Source organism: Cucurbita pepo, chromosome 1, assembly GCF_057944985.1.
Source record: "Cucurbita pepo subsp. pepo isolate OVF chromosome 1, ASM5794498v1, whole genome shotgun sequence".
Lineage (NCBI taxonomy): Eukaryota > Viridiplantae > Streptophyta > Magnoliopsida > Cucurbitales > Cucurbitaceae > Cucurbita > Cucurbita pepo.
In genome coordinates this window covers 8,269,396-8,290,624 of record NC_141798.1, presented here as the reverse complement: position 1 = coordinate 8,290,624, position 21,229 = coordinate 8,269,396, and the positions used below count along the sequence as shown (strand labels likewise).

General features: G+C 35.9%; 3 protein-coding genes, 1 long non-coding RNA gene and 2 other non-coding genes across 7 annotated transcripts; 4 read left to right on the top strand and 2 right to left on the bottom strand.

Moving 5' to 3' along the window:
* Positions 1-588: 588 nt before the first annotated feature.
* On the bottom strand, positions 589-2,078 carry MRH6 (Adenine nucleotide alpha hydrolases-like superfamily protein). Its single transcript, XM_087128897.1, has 3 exons — positions 1,311-2,078; positions 1,151-1,236; positions 589-1,064 (listed from the first exon to the last, which is right to left on the bottom strand). Exons 1-3 carry the CDS (start codon positions 1,894-1,896, stop codon positions 762-764), a joined length of 975 nt encoding a protein of 324 aa, XP_086985023.1. The 5' UTR covers positions 1,897-2,078; the 3' UTR covers positions 589-761.
* A 2,216-nt stretch (positions 2,079-4,294) lies between these two features.
* On the top strand, positions 4,295-4,368 carry TRNAI-AAU (transfer RNA isoleucine (anticodon AAU)). The gene has a single exon. It is a non-coding gene; the product is annotated as a tRNA-Ile (tRNA).
* Positions 4,369-9,932: 5,564 nt separating this feature from the next.
* Positions 9,933-10,984, top strand: LOC111805663 (protein BIG GRAIN 1-like E). The gene has a single exon (XM_023690818.2). It carries the CDS (start codon positions 10,043-10,045, stop codon positions 10,868-10,870), a length of 828 nt encoding a protein of 275 aa, XP_023546586.2. The 5' UTR covers positions 9,933-10,042; the 3' UTR covers positions 10,871-10,984.
* A 2,302-nt stretch (positions 10,985-13,286) lies between these two features.
* On the bottom strand, positions 13,287-15,658 carry LOC111779698 (protein CRABS CLAW-like). Of its 2 annotated transcripts, none has more exons than XM_023659820.2 (7): positions 15,489-15,658; positions 14,978-15,109; positions 14,773-14,881; positions 13,879-13,927; positions 13,706-13,781; positions 13,573-13,641; positions 13,287-13,492 (listed from the first exon to the last, which is right to left on the bottom strand). In XM_023659820.2, the coding sequence occupies exons 1-7, from the start codon at positions 15,582-15,584 to the stop codon at positions 13,487-13,489; spliced, it is 537 nt and encodes a 178-aa protein (XP_023515588.2). In that variant the 5' UTR covers positions 15,585-15,658; the 3' UTR covers positions 13,287-13,486. The 2 variants fall into 2 exon arrangements, with proteins under 2 accessions (XP_023515588.2, XP_023515593.2); XM_023659825.2 differs by having other exon boundaries at positions 13,585-13,641; positions 15,489-15,657.
* A 1,712-nt stretch (positions 15,659-17,370) lies between these two features.
* TRNAD-GUC (transfer RNA aspartic acid (anticodon GUC)) lies at positions 17,371-17,442 on the top strand. The gene has a single exon. It is a non-coding gene; the product is annotated as a tRNA-Asp (tRNA).
* A 1,196-nt stretch (positions 17,443-18,638) lies between these two features.
* On the top strand, positions 18,639-21,171 carry LOC147793824 (uncharacterized). The gene is made up of 2 exons (XR_015422837.1): positions 18,639-20,849; positions 21,027-21,171. It is a non-coding gene; the product is annotated as an uncharacterized LOC147793824 (long non-coding RNA).
* Positions 21,172-21,229: the final 58 nt, after the last annotated feature.

The window sequence follows — 21,229 nt, the reverse complement described above, 5'->3', positions numbered from 1 at the left end:
GCCTTGACACACTACGAGCCCGACTCCCGGAGATCAACTCCGACCCAGTGGTTGTGGGAAAATGGTATTGCCCTTTCATCTTCATTTTGGGAAGGAGATGAGTACTGTTGGGAACAATAATGGCGTGGCAGTGGATGCATGTTCGGAGTCTGGCAGTTATAGTTGGAGGGCTGGCAGTTCTAGTTGGAGGGCTGGCGGCGGAGAGGGTGGTGGCTGCCGGAGTTTGGTCCGTCGGAGGTGGGGCTGAGTATGGCCATTGTGGAGAGGGTGAGATGGGAGAAAGAAAGAGCTGGGTTTCTGAGGGGAAGACATGAGGAGCAGATGGAGAAAATTGTGAAAAGCAAGAGTTTCAAGGAAGTGTGGAAGAGATTTGGGTAAAATATGTTTTTGGTTGAAAGGTTCGTGCTTTTCTACATTGCAACGCACGAGTAATGCACACAGATAGGTAATTACTCACCGACTGGCTAACCAACCAATCAAAACGGTGATCGACCCGACCCAGCAGGCATATGTTAGCTCATAGAATATCATCCCATTTAAGCTTCTCAACAGTATGAAGCCAGTGTTTTAAAGGGAGGGAGAGAGGAAGAAGGAAGCCAAATCAATCCATTAAAGAAATTAGAAATTAGACCAAACTCTTGGACACTCAAGCTGTACCAATTAATAGATAGGATTCCCAAATCATCACCGCCAATTATATACAACCCACACCCTTCAATGTTCAAAACCACAACTCAGACCAATTTTTGGTTTCTAATTAATTAAGCCAAAAGCCAGAAATCCTTTTGTCGCTTTGTCGTGATCAAATACCCACCCAATTTCTTGCTCTTCCTTCTCACTGCAATCGCCATACAGCTTGCATTCTGTATGCAATACTCCACTGCCCCACCGCCACCGCCGCCGCCTCCCCACCGGTGTCCAGCCCACACCATCAGAAGCCGCCATGTCGTGGACCGTTTCTTCTGCCCCAAAACCAGCAACGATGCCTCTTGCTTTCTCGCTTCTTCCACAATCACCGACCCTTTCTCTTTCCCTCCTTCCACCACTGCAACTTCGACTTCCACCTAAAAAAAAACACAAAATCTTGAAGACCCATCTCCTAAAATCTTGGTTAAATCCAACCCCATTTGTCGAAATCTTAAGTTATTACCTCTGGTCTCTTCAATTGACATAAATTTCTCATGGAATGAACCAATTCATATGCTCTTGGTGATGTCTCCTTGCTTAGTCCTTCCCCTGTAACAAAAGAAGTGGCTAAATTATCCATTAAAACAAAAGAAAAGGAACAAATGTGGGTACAAATTTTATACCCTTTCTTGAAGGCTTGATAACATGAAGTAGAACAATCTTGTCTTGATTCTGCACAGTGTGAGACAGAGCCCATTGAAGAGCTCCTTCAGCTTCAATGGTGGAATCAACCACAATCATGATCTTCCTTCCATTTCCCAGCCCTGGCTTAGCTCCAACCTCACCACCCTCTACACAATCATCAGCCTTCTTCGGTCCGGTTTTCACAGAAACAGAGTCCAATTTGGACTGAATAGGCACTCGAACGTGAGGCCGGATCCGGTTCAGACAGAAACTTGGCAACTTGGTTCCAGTTTTCCCCATTTCTGGAGATGGGTTTCCTTCAAAACAAGGAAAAACAGAAGAAAAACGAAAGGGTTGGGAGTTTTCGTTAGAATTTGACTGAGATTGAACAGAGTTCTTTGTGTCGGTAAAGAGACATTGTGATTGTGAATCACATAGTTTAGTTTCTTTTATCTTTCCTTGTTTACTTTGTAATGATTTCAGTTGGTTTGGTTTCCTTTTTTTCTTCTTTAATTCCTTTTGGGTGTGTGGGGGCTTATTGCTGAACGTGCTCCTCATGAAACAGTGTTGGCCCATCATCTTCATCAATTGATACTCTTCGCCAAAGGCCAGCTGTTTTCTTATGATCTGAGAGTTTGACACTTGAATGCGCTCCCCTGTCTGCAAAATTGCGAAGAACAAATGAAAAAGAATGTAATTTCTGAGGAGATTTTAGAAAAGATGGGGGAAGAGAGCAGAGTGGGAATTAAATTATTAGAAGCTTTTAATTCACAACTTCATCCCTACCCCTTTTCTTTTTGGTCAATACTTTTTCCTTTAGCGTAATTCAAAAGCAAGTCATTAAGTTGGATTTGATTGAAACCTTAATTACCATATAAAGATCAGGTTTTTTCTTTTGTTTGGACATTTTTCATTATAGCTTACCATCGCAGCACCGTTTCAGATAGAGATGTCCATGGTGTGCGGTGTGTCACGGTCATGCTTGTCCAAGACGCAATCTGTGGCCGCATGATGGATGTCCTGATCATACTTGTCAAGAACGTGTTGTTCATGGCCACATGCCCGTTTCGAAACCTCTTTACTCGTTTTCATGTTAGATAGACGACCTTAACTATTATTGTGTTAATATGAGATGTACGATTGTTTACCAAAATCATACCTACACCCGCGAGCGAGGTCAAAATGCCTCCAAAATGTATTATAGGGTATATGACAAAATTGTCACTTTTTCCTACTTGGATTATATACTACGAAAGTATTGTTGTTGCCTAATCGTTTTTAACTTATAAAATTGTTTTCAACGTATTTTTTCGCAAACTGACTTGAGGCTCGAGTATACACCGACGTTGTCCGCAAAATTCGAATTTCTCACGATTGACTTGTTCGTTGAGTTGGAACAAGTACCACATAATCGATGTCTCGCTGTCACAAGAGTTCAATTGTGACACAGTGCACACGAGGAAAGCTTCATTGTTCTCATCCACGCCTCATATTTTAATCCTCATCCCTCATATAAATTTTGGTGAGGGATTTGGAAGTTTAATATAATTTCTGTTAAAGATTAAAAATATAATATAATGTTCCACCTAATTTATAATAATTCAAATTTCAATATTATAATATACTATTCCACACATATATTTATATATATTTACATAAATATATACGGTAAGCTAGTTTTGATATATAAAGTGAGCGGGGTTGGGATGAAGAATATAAATCTCCATCCGCACCCTTGCTTAATTCACGGAAAAAAAACTCTCTTCTCACTTCTTCTACATTCTCTATGCAATCAAGGATTTCTCATTTTGTTCGTGGTAAATCCCTACAAAGTCTAGGCTTATCGGTTAAATGAATATCTCTAATTTTAATTTTAAAGAGAGAGAGAGGGTTACATGGCTTGTCGGGAGTTCAATTTTAGGGTCGAGTTTAGAGCTTAAAAGGATTCGAGAAGCATAATAATAATAATAATAATAAAGAAAAAAAAAGGGGAATATTCATGGAACAGTGACAGAAAAGGAAAAGGCAAAGGGAGAGATGGATTAAATAAATATTAGGGGACAAACTGAATGATTGGTCTTTTGCATTATTCTCCAAACACATAAAAAGTTGCAATCATGATCCTAATTCTCATAATTGAAGTGGATAAAGAACTCAATTCATGTGTTGGGCCGAAGCCTGCCATTCTATCGCTATTCTTGGCCCACGGCCCACTACTATTGGATCTCAGTTCTTGGGCCAAAGCCTGCCGTTCTATCTCTATTCTTGGGCCACGGCCCACTGCCATTGGAACTCTATTCTTGGGTCACGGCCCACTGCCATTGGATCTCTGTTCTTGGGCCAAAGCCTGCCATTCTATCTCTATTCTTGGGCCTCGGCCCACTACCATTGGATCTCTGTTCTTGGGCCAAAGCCTGCCATTCTATCTCTATTCTTGGGCCACGGCCCACTACCATTGGATCTCTGTTCTTGGGCCACGGCCCACACAGTTTCTCACCCTCATCTAATCACACAACCCATCTGATTTTCTTTAATTCAACCTCGTAATAAAACATGCTAAGTAGGTTAGATATTTATTAAAATAAAAAAATCTGGAGATTTATTTAATATTTTTAACTTCAAAACCTATTAATCTAATTAACAAGAATATAAAAGTTTACCGTCTAAATTTATAATTTATCCTTTCATTTTTACCATTCAAATTGATTTTATATAATTTTGTATTCTTAAACTTTAAATTTCATTAATTTAGTTCAATATTGGAACTTTTAACGTTACTTTGACTCACTAATTTTAGTCTAAAATATTATAAATTCACTTTCTTTTTTTTTTTCAAATAAGCAGATGAAAAATTTACCCAATTAATACAGAAACTTTGTTATTGAATAAACATCTAAATATTCATAAATTTTAACCAAAAAGAAAATATTCCATTAATTTCATGTCAAATATTTATTTATTAAATATGAAATGAATACCAACAGGCCTATTAGCTCAGTTGGTTAGAGCGTCGTGCTAATAACGCGAAGGTCGCAGGTTCGAAACCTGCATGGGCCATAACTTTTTCACGTTTTTGCTCTTTATAATATAATAAAGCAAGTTTATTTTCGGACTGGGCTAACACCAGGCCCAAAGCGACATCGGTTTCTCTCGACCTTTTTATTGTTATTTCTCTTCGTTCTTCTGTCTAATTTTAAAAATAGTGCATATCATTACAAAAGAATGTGCATGAACCAAAAAGACAAAAAAAAAAAAAAAAAAAAAAACACATTACTGGTGGATGAATTGATGTAGTTTTGAGTGAAAATCAAATCATTCAAACTGTGATTTATTTTATAGTGTCGAATCATAAAAGGAAAGGAAAGAAAAAGCCAAATTTGGGTGAGAATTAGCGGCTCTAAATTACATGGATCCATAATGGATATAAAGATAATATTTCATTACCCATCAATAAAGTTGTCATTTTTTTTCTTCTTGTGTTTTGGAATTTGAGCACTACGAGTGAATCAAATTGGAACACGTTTATGTTCTTGGAGTGGGTATTTCAAGATAGATAATGGGTATCTCCAAAAGCATGCATAGCCTTTGTGACAAAGTTCATATCTTTTTGAGCTTTGAATTCAAGATTTTTGTTGGGTTGGAAAACCCAGATCCACAAATCTAAAAAATCATCCCTTTTTTTTTTTGTTTTTTTCTGTTTATCCAATTTCCATCAGCTGATTGGGGAGAAGAGGTGTTGGTTGATTGAGGAGTTTTTGTAGGGCAGCATGGGGTTGTGTTTGGGGGACACATTTGGTCGATGTCCTACGCACTGTCTCCCGGTGATACCACAAACAAGTGCAGTGAAGAAAGATGCGTAATTTGATTGAATTTGGTTGTGGTGTATGGGGCGGAGGTGGGGTTGAAAGGGATGGGACTGATGGGGAGTTTGTGGCCGTGGAAGGTGACTTTATGAGTGCATGGTTGAGAATCAAAGAAAGCAACAAAACATCATCACAACGTACAACACATGAATCTCTCCAAGATTTTTCATTGCGAGTTTGGCTTTGTATAGACACCGCCGGATGAGGTGGGATTGTGTGTGTCACTACTCAGGACAAACCCCTTATTTTCATTGTATTTACCTACCATGTGTTCCGGTTTTCTATTTCATCACTCCATCGTCACACCATATTTCTCTCTATTCTCCATTTAAACAGAGATTCTCCACTCGGGTCGAGATGGGTCGAGATGGGTCTCGATGCCACAAATTAAATACATACTTTTAATCTTAAGGTGAGATCTCACGTTGGTTGAAGAGAAGAATGAACAATTTCTTATGGGGGTTTGAAAACCTCCCTCTAGTAGATGCGTTTTAAAATCGCGAAGCTGACAACGACACGTAATAAGCTAAAACGGACAATATATTACTAAGGGTGAGCTTGTGCTATTACAAATGGTATCAAAGCTAGTCATCGGACAGTGTGTCAGCGAGGACACTGGACCCTCAAAGGAGGTGGATTGTGAGATCTCATATCGGTTGGAGATAGGAACGAAACATTCCTTATAAGGGTGTAGAAGCCTCTCTTTAGTGGATGTGTTTTAAAACCGTGAGACTAACAACGATACGTAACAAGTCAAATCGGACAATATCTTCTAACGATGAGCTTGAGCTGTTACAAATGATATCAGAGCTAGACATTGAGTAGTATGTTGAGGATTATTGAGAGTGACTCCCACACATTGGCTAATTTAGTGGAAGATCATGGGTTTATAAGTGAGGAATACTAACTCCATTGGCACCCAAAGCAAAGCCATGAGAGCTTATGCTCAAAGTGGACAATATCATACCATTGTGGAGAGTCGTGATTCCTAATTAGTATACCAGCAAAAACACTGGACCTCTAAAGAGGGTGGATTGTGAGATCCCATATCGGTTGGAGAGGGGAACAAAACATTTCTTATAAAATTAGAAACATGTTCTTGATAGATACATTTTAAAACCATGAAGCTGATCACGACGATACGTAATGGGCCAAAGCAGACCGACGATACATAACAAGCCACCTCAAAACATCTTCAGTTGTTGAAGCTGGATGAATAAAACTGTATAGTGAGCACTTAAGGTTGAAGCAATAAGATTTTGATATCAAAATTGTGTTGGGAAGTGGGGTTGAATTGTTTATGAAGGCCCAATGCCAGTTATATGAAATCAAACAGTTGCCCAATATCGAATACCAAACAAACAATGTGTCGTGTTCATTTCTTTCTTTCATGACGACAAGTTTATGGCCCCATCGATTGCTACAAATCACATTGAAACAACCCCACACAGCCACCTTCCAAATTCAACTCTCACTTTCTCCGTCCTTCTTTGCTTTCTACTGCCAATTTTAATTATTTTCCTCTCCAAAATACGGGAAATGATGACTCCAATAACGATCGATGTGTAGTCTTCGATCCGTCCTTTCTAGGTTGTGGATTTGGGTATGGTTAGTTTATCGGGAGGATCACCCTCCCAATTCGAAATTTTTTCTAGAACATGTTTTGCTTCTGTAACAGCCCAAGCCCACTACTAGCCGACACTGTTCGACTTTCTCTTTTGGGCTTCCCTCAAGTCTTTAAAATGCGTCTGCTAGCGAAAGGTTTCCACGAAATGGTGTTTCGTTCTCCTCCCTAACCAATGTAGGATTCTCAGAGCTTTCCCGAGACCTTTACTGTAATCAAAAGACTAAATACTTGTGAAATCAGTTTCAATCTTGTCAACTATGATAGTTATCGTGCTCCGCTCTTTCGAGATCCCTTACTCTAATCAAAAGAATAAAAAGCAACGACTCTTGTAGATGGACAAAGATGTCCTCTCAAATCAATCGATGATAAAAGAGTTAGTCTTGTTTTCATCACGAGACTTAAAACGAGTTGAAATGATAAATAAACTAATAGGGTGATATTAAATTTTTGATGGTATGCTGATATTTTCATCATTTTTTTAAATTCATTTCGACATTGACATTTTAACGATATTTCCATCGAACCATTTATTCATTCCATCGTATTCACTCCCGAACCATATTTTTTCCCCTTTTGCTGATTGCTTTGGGACATTTGTTCTTATGAACAGTAGCTTTCATTTGATGGGGAACCTTAAAAAAAAATTCCCTTTCTCATGCTTCATCGTCAATTACTCCAAATCATTTTAACTCCTCGATTGCTACCTTTCTCGGTGTGGACCAATGCTTCCTTATCCTTTATCCGCACTAATTTTCTACCATTTTTCTCGTTTTTTTTCTTACATTAGCTAATTACGGAGAGGATCATGAATATATAAGTAAAAGTGGACAATATCATACCATTATGAAGATTTGTTGTTCTTATCATCTCGTTGTTGAAAGTTTCGAGCGTTAATATGTCCTTACCGTTCGAATTTTATCACTATTTGTAGAGCCAGATGTAGATGGTTTACCATCCCACTTCCAAAGGGCCAGGATGTTAATGGGTCAATCTTAAACCATTATTCTCTCTCTCTAAAGGGAGTGGCTTCCAAGTGTGACGAACACGACTCTTCACAATGATATGATATTGTCCAGCATAAGCTCTCATGGCTTTGTTTGGGCTTCCCCAAAAGGCCTCATACCAATGAAGTTAGCATTTCCCTAAATTAGTGGATGTGGGACTTCCATCATCCAACACCAAGCACATTAAAACATAGATCAATATGTTGTTGACCTTGTTTTCTTCGATATAAATTAACAACCCCTTATATAGTCTGAGATTGATTTGTAGCCACTCGGTTATATATCATCGTCAGTCTCACGGGTTTAAAACGTGACTATTAGAGAAAGGTTTTTACACGCTTACAAGGAGTGTTTTGTTTCACTCTCCAACCGATGTGAAATCTCATAATTCACCCCTTTGAGGGCCCAGTGTCCTTATTGACACACCATTTGATGTCTGGTTTTAATGCTATTTCTAACAGTTCAAGTCCACCGCCGATAGATATTGTATGTTTTAGCTCGTTACGTATTGTTGTCAACCTTACAATTTTAAAACGTGTCTTTTAGGAAGAGGTTCTCACATTCTTATATGAAATATTTCGTTTTCTTCTTCGACCAACGTGAGATCGGACGCAAACTAAGTCGATTTTAACTTAGGCCTTTGTAGAAAGAGAGAGAAAGAAGGAAAGAAAAGTTTTGTTTTTTTCTGGTGGGCACTCTCTTCTGTATTGCCAAATCAAAGATTATTGTCAAGTGGGTCTCTTCCAGAAAGACACATCCATCATTTTAATTATTGTAACAGTCACCTCGCCATTCACTTTAAACATAATAATTGTTCATGCATAGTATTTCTCTACATACAATTGACACATATATGATCTCATTAGATGGGCTCGTTTATGTACCACCTAAGTCTGATTATGGTGTAGGGTATGCTTACGCTACCCAAAATCAATGAAAATAAAGGAGTGTGCATGATATCGTAGTGTATGCATTCGTAGGAAAAAGTTATCCATGCTCCTGATATACAATATGCATGAGGGCCCACATGTTAAAATCATAGTATTGTGCAATGATGCACATATTACTTTCATATTTTTTTATGACATGAATTCTCAATAACATGTGTTTAAATGTTAATAGTATTTCATACATGTTTATTATACATGGTGATGGTTCATCGTACTTTTTCATAGGGCATAAACGTAATAATAGTAATGTGTAAAACATGATAATCAAGAAGTACATGTACCATGAAAACACACTAGAACATCGTAACATAAAATATTATCACATAATAAAGCCACTAGTGATATTTATGCTTTCATTCAACTACTCCAACCTAGTTCGAAGGTTTTCCGACAAGTCCAGTTATAGTGTTGGCTTGAGCTTACTAACTTCCTTTGGTCATAACCTAATCCAGATTGTCATGGTCTGATTCTACCTATAACATTTCATGGCATCAAACTTAACAGATATTCTAGAAACTAACTTCACCTAATTCTTCTAATATGATTAATGTAGCTCAATTTATATAAAGTTGGCAAAATGGCTTCGTAACCATTCAAAATGATAAGAGGGACAAAATTTTGAAAATCAAGCTGAATTTAGGAGCCAAGTCGAAAGCTAAGCGGAGCCAAGTGAGAAGGTGTTAGCGCAATTGAACAATGTGTGAGCCGAACGTGGGCCTCGACACGAATTGAGCTGTGTACGTGAAGAGGCTCAATCGGAGGGGGCACGAGCGCTGCAAGTGGGTTTGGTGGGTCAAAGGCAAAGAATGGGTCGACATCTACGTGAGATTGGACTTCGTCCTCGACCCAACAACCTGTAACCCCATGTGAATATATAGGCCTCATGTACGAATGACGACACCAACTGAAAAGGCCATGGAATAAAGTCATATCAGTTAGTTTTTCGCATTTAGGTCATAGATTAGTAGCATTTCTATTTCTAAACTTCTTCGATTATGTTTTTATTACGTTTGTATTTAAAAAATTCATGAAAATTAAAAAAAATGAAACTTTATATACATCATAATAATAAAAAAAAAAAAAAAGTATAAATTTATTATTGGTTCAAAGTTTAGCTTTAGTTACAAGACATATTATATATATATATAATCATTGCGTACATTGTATATTTTTTTCTTTCTTAGCTAATACGCTCTAAAAACCTCACTTTTTTTCCATATATATTCCCCTCTTTCCTCTTCTGCCTCTTCCACAACAAACCTCTCCGCCCAAATTTCCTCTCCGATCATGTCCGTTACCAGCCAACTCTCCGGCAAGCCAAATAAGATCTTCAACAAATCACTTCACCGGCGGAAAGATTCCGGCGAGCTGGACGTCTTCGAAGCCGCCCGCTACTTCTCCGGCTACAATGAGCTCCATTACAACGCCGCCGCCGCCGCCAGCTACGACACTTCCTTATTTTCTCAGAAGATCTTCAGAGAGGATGACGGCGGCTGGAGAGGCGGCAGAATGAGCCTCGACTTACCGATAAGAACCAACATAGTCCCTCTCCCGCAGCCGGAAAAACAAACGACCAAAGACCAAAAAAAACACCGGCAACAACCCAGCTCCCCCGGCGGCCGCCTCGCCAATTTCCTCAATTCCCTCTTCAACCAATCAGCTTCGAAAAAGAAAAAAAAACCCAAAAACCTCATAAAATCCGAAGATCTCCACGAAAATGGGGTAAGAAAGAGAAGAAGCAGCTTAAGTACGTTGATTGATTCAAAATCATCCTCAATTTATTCATCTTCCAACATCTCCGGATTCAGAACTCCACCAGCTCCCAATTGTACCGTACAAACCCCCAACAAAAACTACAAGGAAATCAGAAGCCTTTTGGATCAAAAACGAACATCCTCCAAGAATCTCGGAAGTGGATATCATAAACAAAATCAATACGACATCAGAAAAATGAACGGCGTCGATGAAGGAGCTGAAAGTGATTCAAGCTCTGATCTTTTTGAGCTAAGGATCTGTGATTCAGATTGCGGCCTGCCAGTCTACGAATCCACAAACATTCAGACCATTAACAGACCAGATTTCATCCAATCTTATCCATCTATGAACAAATTGTAAATTAAATAAATTTATGTTCAAATAAAATATTTGCTTTTTTTTTTTTTTTTTTTTTTATTGGAAAGTTTGTCCCCTTCTTTTTCTTTAATGTCCAGCATGCTAATTAGATTTCCATTGCCATGTTTAATGATTTTGTCACTAGATTGTCACCAAACAAGAACACATCATAGCCATTCATTTTTTTTTTTTTTTTTAAACTTTTGGGGCACATTCATTAATGATATTTAAGGACTTGTTCCTAAGGTTTCGGATTAATTAATGAAATTAGTGGTGACTAATCATGCAAGGTTAAGCATGTGTGAGATGCATGGCATGGATTAGGAACCTTGTCTTTTGGTTGTTCAAGAGAACCAAATTTCACAAATATAAAATTTTGATTTGACCATATAAAATTTCCGACACTGTTTATGTTTTTGAAACAGCAAACCTCCAAATTATCATAAGTACACCATCTTAGTCTAGCTGAGAGGAGATACACTTTAGGGTTTAGTTGTGTTTTTTTTTTTCTTTCCTCCAAAAAAAAAAAATCTAATTTCATGGGTATGTATATGTAGTAGTTCGTGTAAATATGAATCTATAACTTTTCGGTCAATCGAGAAGATCTTCGGAGGGAAAGAGCTTGTGATTTCTTGCCCTCCCACGCTTTCTTAAGTCAAAGTTTAGACAAACTTCTCTCAAAACGTGGAGATGAACTCTAAAAGGTAACGAACTTCAGGTCTCTAACCCTCTAAATCTTTAATGGGTTTAAGTTTGGATGAACTTTGACACAAACGTCGAGATGAATTCTGAAAAGAAAAAACTTTGGAGACATATATCTTAATTAGTTAGGTTAATGGGTCCTTATATAAACTTTATTATTACTCAAAATTAAAAGTTACCATTAAAATTTAAAATATTAGATTAGAAACTAAGATTAAAAGTTAAAAATTCATTAAAATTCAAGTTCCAACACACTCATGATCATGAATTATTGGGCGAAGAAAGAAATTGGGAATTGATAAGTTTGGGGTGGAGAAACGGTGTCGTTTTATGAGGAAGAGGAAACAGAGATATGCAAACAAACACAAGAATTGTCTGGTTGACAAATGGAATTTGAGAGATGTGGTGGGAGATTTCAAAGGTTACATAATTAAATTTGGAGATAAATTCTATCCAATTGATCATAGCCTTTAGAAAGAAATAATAATGCTACGTACCGCCCCCCTCTCTCTTTGTATATATTATATGCTTTTAGTGGGTGGAGGGTCCAACCCTTCTTCATTCCCAAACTTTATCTTAAAACCCTTATTTACATTCAAAACTATATATTAGTTCGTAATTATAAGATTGTGACACTTCCCTAACCTTAAGATTATTGCAACATTGAAGTGACATAAATCTGAAGTAATTAAATGTTTGGTGAATCTCAAATTTATTTCATATCTGTCTTTTCGGTTAACATCATTTTTGTTGTGGTTTATCACTTTTTGGCACTCCAATCACCTCGGGAGTTCTTTTTAAATTTAACCATGTTTTGTTTTACCATTTATTTTGGTATTTTCTCTGTATTTTATTTATTTATTTATTTATAATATCTAGCTGTTCACACACTATTGGGCTTCATGTAAAGCCCAACCGTACAATCATGCGTGATTATGGTCGGAGCCTGAAAGCGCTTTTATTTATTTTATTGAAATAAAAAAATAAAATAAAAATAAACTAATTATTAGACAAATCGAGGATTAAAAAATAAATAAATTTTGACTCGCTTTTAATTTCATTAAATTGGATACAAACTTAAAATAAGTGTTTAATTTTTAATATCAGTTTGATTTTCACTAATTTTAATAGAAAATGGTGTAAGAATCCTTATAAACTCGATAATTCTAATTAAATAAAATTTTATTTAAAAAAAAAATGACGAATGCAAAAATTAATTATGGGATAATTTTACTAAAGTTCATAAATTTCAACCCAAAAAGAGTTTTAATATTGTTTTCTCTTAAATTTTATTAATTTTATATATCTTTTATAATTAAGTGAATGAATGATAGATTGAGAATTTTATTAGATAATTAAAATTAACATTGAAATTCGCTTTTTAATGTTAAAAGAAATTTACAGTAAAAAAATCCGAGTTAAGTTAGATCGAAGAATCTTTTGTGCCAATTCAAAAGTTTGGGTTGGTTGGATTAGTACCTCAACCTAATCCGAAATTTTTTACAACTTAATCTAACCCAACATTCCTTTTTTAATTTTTTTTTTAAATGTTTTATTTATCCACATTTCATAATTGTTTGATATAATCTTGAATACTAAAAGTTCACAGATCAATCTAATATTATTAGAAAAAAAAAAATTATCAATAACAAGAAGTAAAAATTGTGATTTTAACTTAGTTCAACATTGTCATATATATATATATATAAATTATGTGTGGATCGAAAATATTAGCATGGATTATATTAGAAAATAATATAGGTTTTAATCCACAGCCAACAGAAAATGAAAAGTAGCATTTGAGAAAAATAAATAAATAAAGACATGGAGACACAGAGATGGCGAATCTTAAGATGATCAAACCCTAGAGCAGACAGCCATTTGATATGTCCGATTCTTCCGGTGCTCTAAACCGTATCATTCCTGCAAGTTTGAAAACCCTAAGAACCTTAAAAATGAACTACAAAAATAGTTGCTTTTTTTATGTAAAAATACAATAATACCCTTTTTCTTACGTCGTTGGGAGTCCCAGAAACCGACCCAGCTGCGGAATTTGGAATGTACCTTGCCCACTGTTGTGACAACGTTAATTTATTTCGAAGGAATTAAGAAAATAAATAATAATAATTAAATTACGTTTTTTGCTGCGGCACTGAATGCTTCTCGATGTGGGATTTCTGGGTTGGCAGCTTTGATGCGTTGAATCTCCTCCCTAACACAACAATATATTGTCAAGAAGACTACTAACAAATTTTTTTTTTTTTTAAATTTTTAATTCCTTTTCTGCTTAATCAAATAACTGTTCTTACTTCATGAAACAATTGTAAGCTGATGGGAGTCTGTGTTTCTTCTCCGGAGCTGAAAAAAAAAATAATAATAAATAAATAAAAACACGTTCCATTTTTTAAATACTTCTAAACTTTATACTTCGTTTAAAAAATGCCGTTAAACTTTTCAATAATATCCTTAAACTTTTCAAAAAGTCTAAAAAAATAAGTTTGATATGTTTAAATAATAAAAAAAAACATTAATTTTTATATTTATTATAAAAAATTTAAAATATTCTTTGTGCTAATATATTAATGAAAATCGTCTATTGACATCTCTTAGATTATCTATAAACGTTTTAAGGTTCCTTTGGAAAGTTATTTTTTAAATGTTGTACTCACGGTAAATGTATTTTTGAATTTTTTAAAAATCTAAAGATGTTTTTGAAGTTTTTTTTAAAAAATGTTTAAAGATAATTAGTTGATTTTTTGAAAATTCGAGGGTGTTTTTGAAACACGTTTAAAAGTTAAAGGAGTATTTTTTAAACAATTTTTAAATGTTCAAAAGGTATTTTCTAATAGAGTATTAACTGAATATGAGTATTTTTAAACTTTTTGTTGAAAGTTGAAGTCTGTTATTGAAATTTTTGAAAGTTTAGGAATATTTTTGAAACAACAATTTTATTTTATTTTTATTCTAGTCTATTTAATTTTTTTTTTCTTGGAATTTAACAATAAACTCAAATATTTTCTTTAAGATTCATGAATACCCATGTGAAGAAATTGTGAAAAAATTAACCCTAATATTTAAAAATAAAAAATGAAAATCGTTTGATAATGATTTGATTTTGTATTTTCATCTAGGAAAAATAAATTTAATCTTGGATAGATTATATTAAGAACAACTTGAATTAGTAATAGAACAGTAAAACATACGTTTGACAACAAAATTTGGAGAGGGAGGTTCATTTGGCATTGAAGACGACGACGATGTAGACGATATCGATGCACCCTTTCGAGTATCATTAGAGAAGCCAACCTGAGGCTGATTGTAACAAGATGAATATCAATTAGTTTGATCATTGTAAAAATTCTTATAACTCAATATCAATATCACTCTTTAACTATTTGTGGAGGTCACCTGAAAAGTGAGAGGATGATGATCAATGCATTGGCCTTGTAAAGGTGGTCTTGTGCTCAAAAACGACAGATTACTACAATTACCACATTTCACTGTCACTGTCTCCAACAAACGTCTGCATGGTATCCCAACCTTCCAAACCCAACAAAATCCAACCATATTTAGCCATCAAACTCAAATTTAGCTCGTGATTTTCCTTTTGGTTTCTCCAAAAGTCCTCACGTTAATGGACTCCAACAATCCTCTCCTCGAGCAGACTACAATTGAGTTATCTATCCGTCTAGCACTATCTAGACAACCCCTTTTCTCTAAAACACATTGGTAATCCAATAGGGTTTTACCACGGATCTTCAGTCATAGAGGCTCGGAGAGGATTGTTAGAGTCCTATGTTAGCTAATTAAAGGAAAAATCATGGGTATATAAATAAAAGACACGATCATGAAAAGGAAAGCCATGAACACGTATACTCAGAGTGGATCGTAAAATTGAGTAAAGACGAGAGAAGGTTACCGCGAGAAGAGTGTTGCAAAAGTTGCATTTGACATAACAAAGATGGTCATTTGGTTGAACCAAATCCATGGAAGATTTGTCTTGGGAGCTGCTCATTAATGTTTGAGAGAAGGAGAATTGTGGGCAAGGAAGGAAGGTTTGGTTGAGCTAAGGCAAGGGTTTTAGCATAATGAAGAGATGAGAAGTGGGTCTGTTGAGGAAGGGCTGCTTTTGTGGGTGCAATGCTAAAAATGGTAACTTGATAGAGAAAAGGGCTAAAAGCACGCAGGTTGTTTTTTAAACAAGGCATTGCCATGAATGATGCGTCCATTCCTAGTTGCCAAACATGGTAATAATGCCATTCTTCCACTTCAAATCTTCACCTTTCTATGCTTGTATAATTGTACTTGCCAATGTCCTTGGCTAGGGTATGTAAGTATCAATGTGTGCTTCTCTTTTGCCTTTGGCTCTTTGTTCTTCGTCCTTTGGCTTTGCCCACTAGATTCCTTCAAACTTCTTCCACTACAAACCACTTCATTCTGCATGGTTTTGTTTTGTAACGTTTTTACACAATGCCCCATTAAATCTATTGTCACCTCAACTTTGTACCCTTTTTTTGAGAATCTTTTGATTTGACATCGTCGCTTTCGGATGATGGGTGTTTAGGAGCGTGAATTTAAGATTAAGATGTAACTGATTGTCGCTTACGAGAGTTGAGTTAGGAGTGTTCGGTTCTTCAACTTGATTAACCCTATTATAGGGAATAACCTGGTTGTTAGTGGTGACTAAAGATATGGACTACTATGTTGTAGAGGATTGGGACAAGAGAGCAATGGACAATCGAAAATTGAAGGAATGGTGAAGGTGACATTGAGATGGATAGTTGGAGGTGGAAGGAGACGAGGGGGTCGGGACGATGAGATGAACGATTAAAGATTGAAGGGGAAGGGAAAAAGTTGGAAGCCGAAGGTGAAAGTGATGGCTATGAAGATAGAAAGTGAAAATGAAGGATAATGAGATGGATATATGTATTGGTGTGCTAATGAGTGAAGGAGATATCAATCGTATAACATGACTATAATTAACGTGTATTATATCTCTCGAGATTCAAGGTTCAAATCTTTCTATCTGATTTCTAAGAATGACGATGGAAAGAAATTGGGATGTAATCGAGTATTTGAATTTTAAACGAACAAATTTGTTGATATTTATCTTTTTTTTTTTTTAATTTAATAAGTTTGTTCAATAGGCATGTTCTATGCCTGCCCACATTCTTGTAAGTCAAACTGCTACAACTTTGATGTCAAATCAGTCAAAGTATCACATTTTCCCTATAATGTTAGTAGTCTTTGGATTTTTTAGTCCTTTTATAATTATATATAGGCTGAAGTAATATATATATATATATATATATATATATATTATATTTTGTATTCTTCTTCAAAAAATATTTATAAATTTATAATTATTTTTAATAATATCTTCGAAATAAAAATAGTTAATACTTTATTTTAAAAATACTCTTAATTTAAAAAGTTTGATTAATACTCATCAATTTTTTTTAAGAATTCGAAAATACTTTTATTGTTAGAACTATGTTTAAAAAATACTCGTGAAATTTTGAAAGTAGCATTAATACCCTTTATCTTTATAAAAAAATATTTAAAAAAGTCTTACCGTCGATATAGGGACGAAAACCATTTATCAGCACCTTATAGTTTACCTTCATTACTTTTGGAAATTCGTGCATATTTTTAGAACGTGCTTCTAATGGTAAATGTATTTTTGATTTTTGTAAGGAGGTTTAAATGTGTTTTTAAAAAGTTTGGGAGTATTTATTAACGAAACTTTTGATTAGGAAATTATAGACAAATATGACATAGTCAGAGAAAGTGAACATCTGGTCGTTGTAGTATAGTGGTAAGTATTCCCGCCTGTCACGCGGGTGACCCGGGTTCGATCCCCGGCAACGGCGTTAATATTTTTGCCTTTTTTTTTTTTTTTGAGAAAAAGAAAACCCCGCGCCATAATTAACGAATGGAGGGAAAAATATGAATCCAGAATTGAAGGATTCGTAATTTTTGGTTTCACCCTTCTTGTTCCATACATCTCTCTGTCTTTGCTAAAGACTCGAATGGACCAAACCCTAATTGAACCTGATTCTCCTCCGATTCCAATCATTTCATTTTCAGTCGAAGATGAAGCAGGGGAGCGCTGTGGAGGCATTAGAAGCAGTGGAACCGCTTAGAGTTTGATTTTCCTTTACCCTGCATCTTTCGATTTAGTTTTCAATTATTGATCTTATGTTTGTGTTCATAATGTTCTGGTGTTGCTCTTCTCTAAAGAGATCTTCTTGTTGCTTGCTTTTAATTAACTGTTATCTCTTCAAGTATAAAGCATGTGATGCATATTGGTACCGTGAATCGGTTCTGTTTGGAACTCTGTTCTTTACTTTCTGACACGGTCGCCTGGTCCTAGTGAAAAGAATTTTGTTTTCCCGATGTGGCTCGATATGACTACAGAAAGTTACTCAAAAGCATGCAATAATTGAGATTCAAGTTAGGATCGGGAAGGGATGGCCTTAATCCGTTTAGGGGGCGTTTGGAGCAAGAAGTGAAGTTATTTAATCTTGAGTTGTTTAGCTTCGGGAGTTAACTAATCTGAGGAATTATTTAATCTGTGTTTGGGGTGAATTTGGAGGTGTGGAGTCGACCATTTTATTCCTTCACTTCTCTATTTGATATATTGCTGAGGTAGTGATGAGTTTCTGAGCTAATCTTGACATATTGAAGGTGTGAGCCTATAGTTTTGAAGTGCGGTGTGAAGTGAAATTAGTCTTTGTCATGTCAAATGCGATTTTGATTGGATAATCATGAATGTTGGAGTCAACTTATGTGCACTGCAGCAGCTGCAGTAGTGTACAGACATTTGGTGTTGAATAAGCTCTCATGGCTTTGCTTTGGGCTTCCCCACAAGGCCTCATAGCAATGGTATGATATTGTCCACTTTGAGCATAAGCTCTCATGGCTTTGCTTTGGGCTTCCCCACAAGGCCTCATAGCAATGGAGATAGTATTCCTCACTTATAAACCCATGATCTTCCACTAAATTAACCACTAAATTAACCAATGTGGGACACTCCCAATCCCAATAATCCTCAACAATCCTCAACAATCCTCCCCTCAAACAAAGCACACTATAAGCCTCATGATCTTCCACTAAATTAACCAATGTGGGACACTCCCAATCCCAATAATCCTTAACAATCCTCCCCTTGAACAAAGCACACTATAAGCCTCCCCTGAGGCTTATGGAGCTCTCGAATAGCCTCCCCTTAATTGAGGCTCGACTCCTTTCTCTGGAGCCCTCGAACAAAGTACACCATTTGTTCGACACTTTAGTCACTTTTGACTACACCTTCGAGGCTCGCCATTCTTTGTTCGATATTTGAGGATTTTATTGACATGTTAAGTTTAGGGCATGGCTCTGATACCATGTTAGACGAACACGACTCTCCACAATGGTATGATATTGTCCACTTTGAGCATAAGCTCTCATGGCTTTGCTTTGGGCTTCCCCAAAAGGCCTCATACCAATGGAGATAGTATTCCTCACTTATAAACCCACGATCTTCCACTAAATTAACCAATGTGGGACACTCCCAATCCCAATAATCCTCAACAGTCTCAACCCGTGACTTTTACTCTCTTCGACCACCAAGCTGGTTCATTGTGGTTCATGTCAAATGTATTGAAACTCACATGATCCACTGCATTAAGAATTATCTATATGAGAAATTAAGCATTCAATGATTCAAATCAACAATGACATTTTTGGGGATGAGACTTAATGTCTTTGGTAGCTAAGTTAATGCCTCAAATGGCATAAAGTCATCGTTTGTATTGGAAGATCGATTATTAAAAGCCATATTTGGCATTCAAATATCCACTTAAAAGGAAATCAGGAAAGAAATACCAATAAGAAATAGGGTTTGAGTTATTGAGGCGAGATGGACCTATTCCTCAGAGGAATTAACACAGGATAAGTAATCCAAAGGTGGCCCCGTAATGTTGTTTCATCCAATATGGTATGTTCTTTGTTGTCAAAGTGTAGGGAGTCAATATCACTCGCCTTTTTAGTCTCTACTGTTTGAACACCCTTTTTAGAAAGATTTGTATGAACTGGGTTTGACAATGCTACTAAGGATAATATCATACATTTATCTGTGGGCAAAGGGTTAGAAAACACGGCAGAACTCTCTTGATGAACAGAGGAAAGGATTTGCTCGGGAAATTCGGCCACATCCCCTCGATAAGATAATAAAAAAAGGAAGAAGGTGGAACTGCGGGCCTTGCCAAATTTTGTAGCTCATTTTTGTTTTACTATTTTGTAATTTATTATTCTTGGTGCAGTTTTTTATTTGCTACTTTCATTGGGGGCTTTTCTCTTCTTTTATAACTCCGACCATATTAGTTAGAACCGATGTCTCTTGTTAAAAAAAAAAAAAAGAAAGAAAAAAGAAATGAACAAATGGAACTAGAAAGGAATAAGTTTCCATTTGTTCCCTTGGTATCGTGAGGGAAATGCACACATGCAAATCTCAAATGCAATTTAGTTCCTATGTGCTAAACATTAAACAGGCCTGAGATACGGAAATGGATGTTATTTTTGGAACTATGTCTTGAGTCATTCAAATGGTTAAGATGATCTTCGTTTTGTGTTAACTAGAATCTAAAAGACTTCTTGTTTGTTTTGGGGATATTTCAAAGCATGAACTGATTTGAAGCTTCTCTACTTCAAACATTTCAGTTTGTTCAACAATTCTTTCCATTTAGTTTAGTTGGAAAAAGGAACCTGTCGGCTGTCATCAACTTTAGTCTGAGGGAATATGTCAATGCATCTTGGACGCAACAAATACAAGTGTCCTGAAGAACATTGGAGGATGCTCATTATTTCCGCTGTAGGACACCGCCATATGGCATCTTTTTTTTCTCATCCAATTCAGATTCTGATGTTTCAGATAGCATTCACATATTGATTATCAGAGAAATTGATTGGGACCATTGAGGCGCTCTACTTGCCAATTGTATGGTTCAAAATTTGGTAAGGTAAATCAAGCATGTCAACCATGCAGAGGAGAGGAGGTATTGGTACGTAGATACATGTACCTTTAGAGACCCAGTTGCTAATCAATACCCTTTCTCCATCTCTATCAACTCAGCTTAATAGAATTGTGTGAACTTGTATCCGGATTTGCATTTATTATCACTCATGTTCAGACCTGATCAGTCTGAGTTGACAATAAATAGCTGGATGCAGAGATATAGACTAGCAAGAAGAGAGTGGCGTGCACCAAATCTAGTGCAGAGGATTCTTTTTCAATGTAAGAGACCAACTCAATGTGTTTATGGTAAAATGAACAGAATTCCTTGTAGCAGAATAAAATCGTAACCAAATATTCTTCTCTTCCCCTTTTTATGAAGCTTTTTTTTTTTTTTTTTTTTTTTTTTTTTTTTTTTTTTTGATATCAACTTATTTGGAAGGACTTGTACTTTATCAGGGTATCAAACATTCAACGATGCCTCAAGTCTTTTCTTCAAAGTGGGCTCACAAACTTGTTGGGGGAGAGAATTAAACTCAGAAAATAGAGTAGGGTTGTCAATATAAGGATCCTATCTATAAAAAAAATTTCTATTTTATCACTATTTTTGGATTAAATATTGAGCTGTGTCTGAAATTAGGAAAAGAAAGTACTTAACTCAA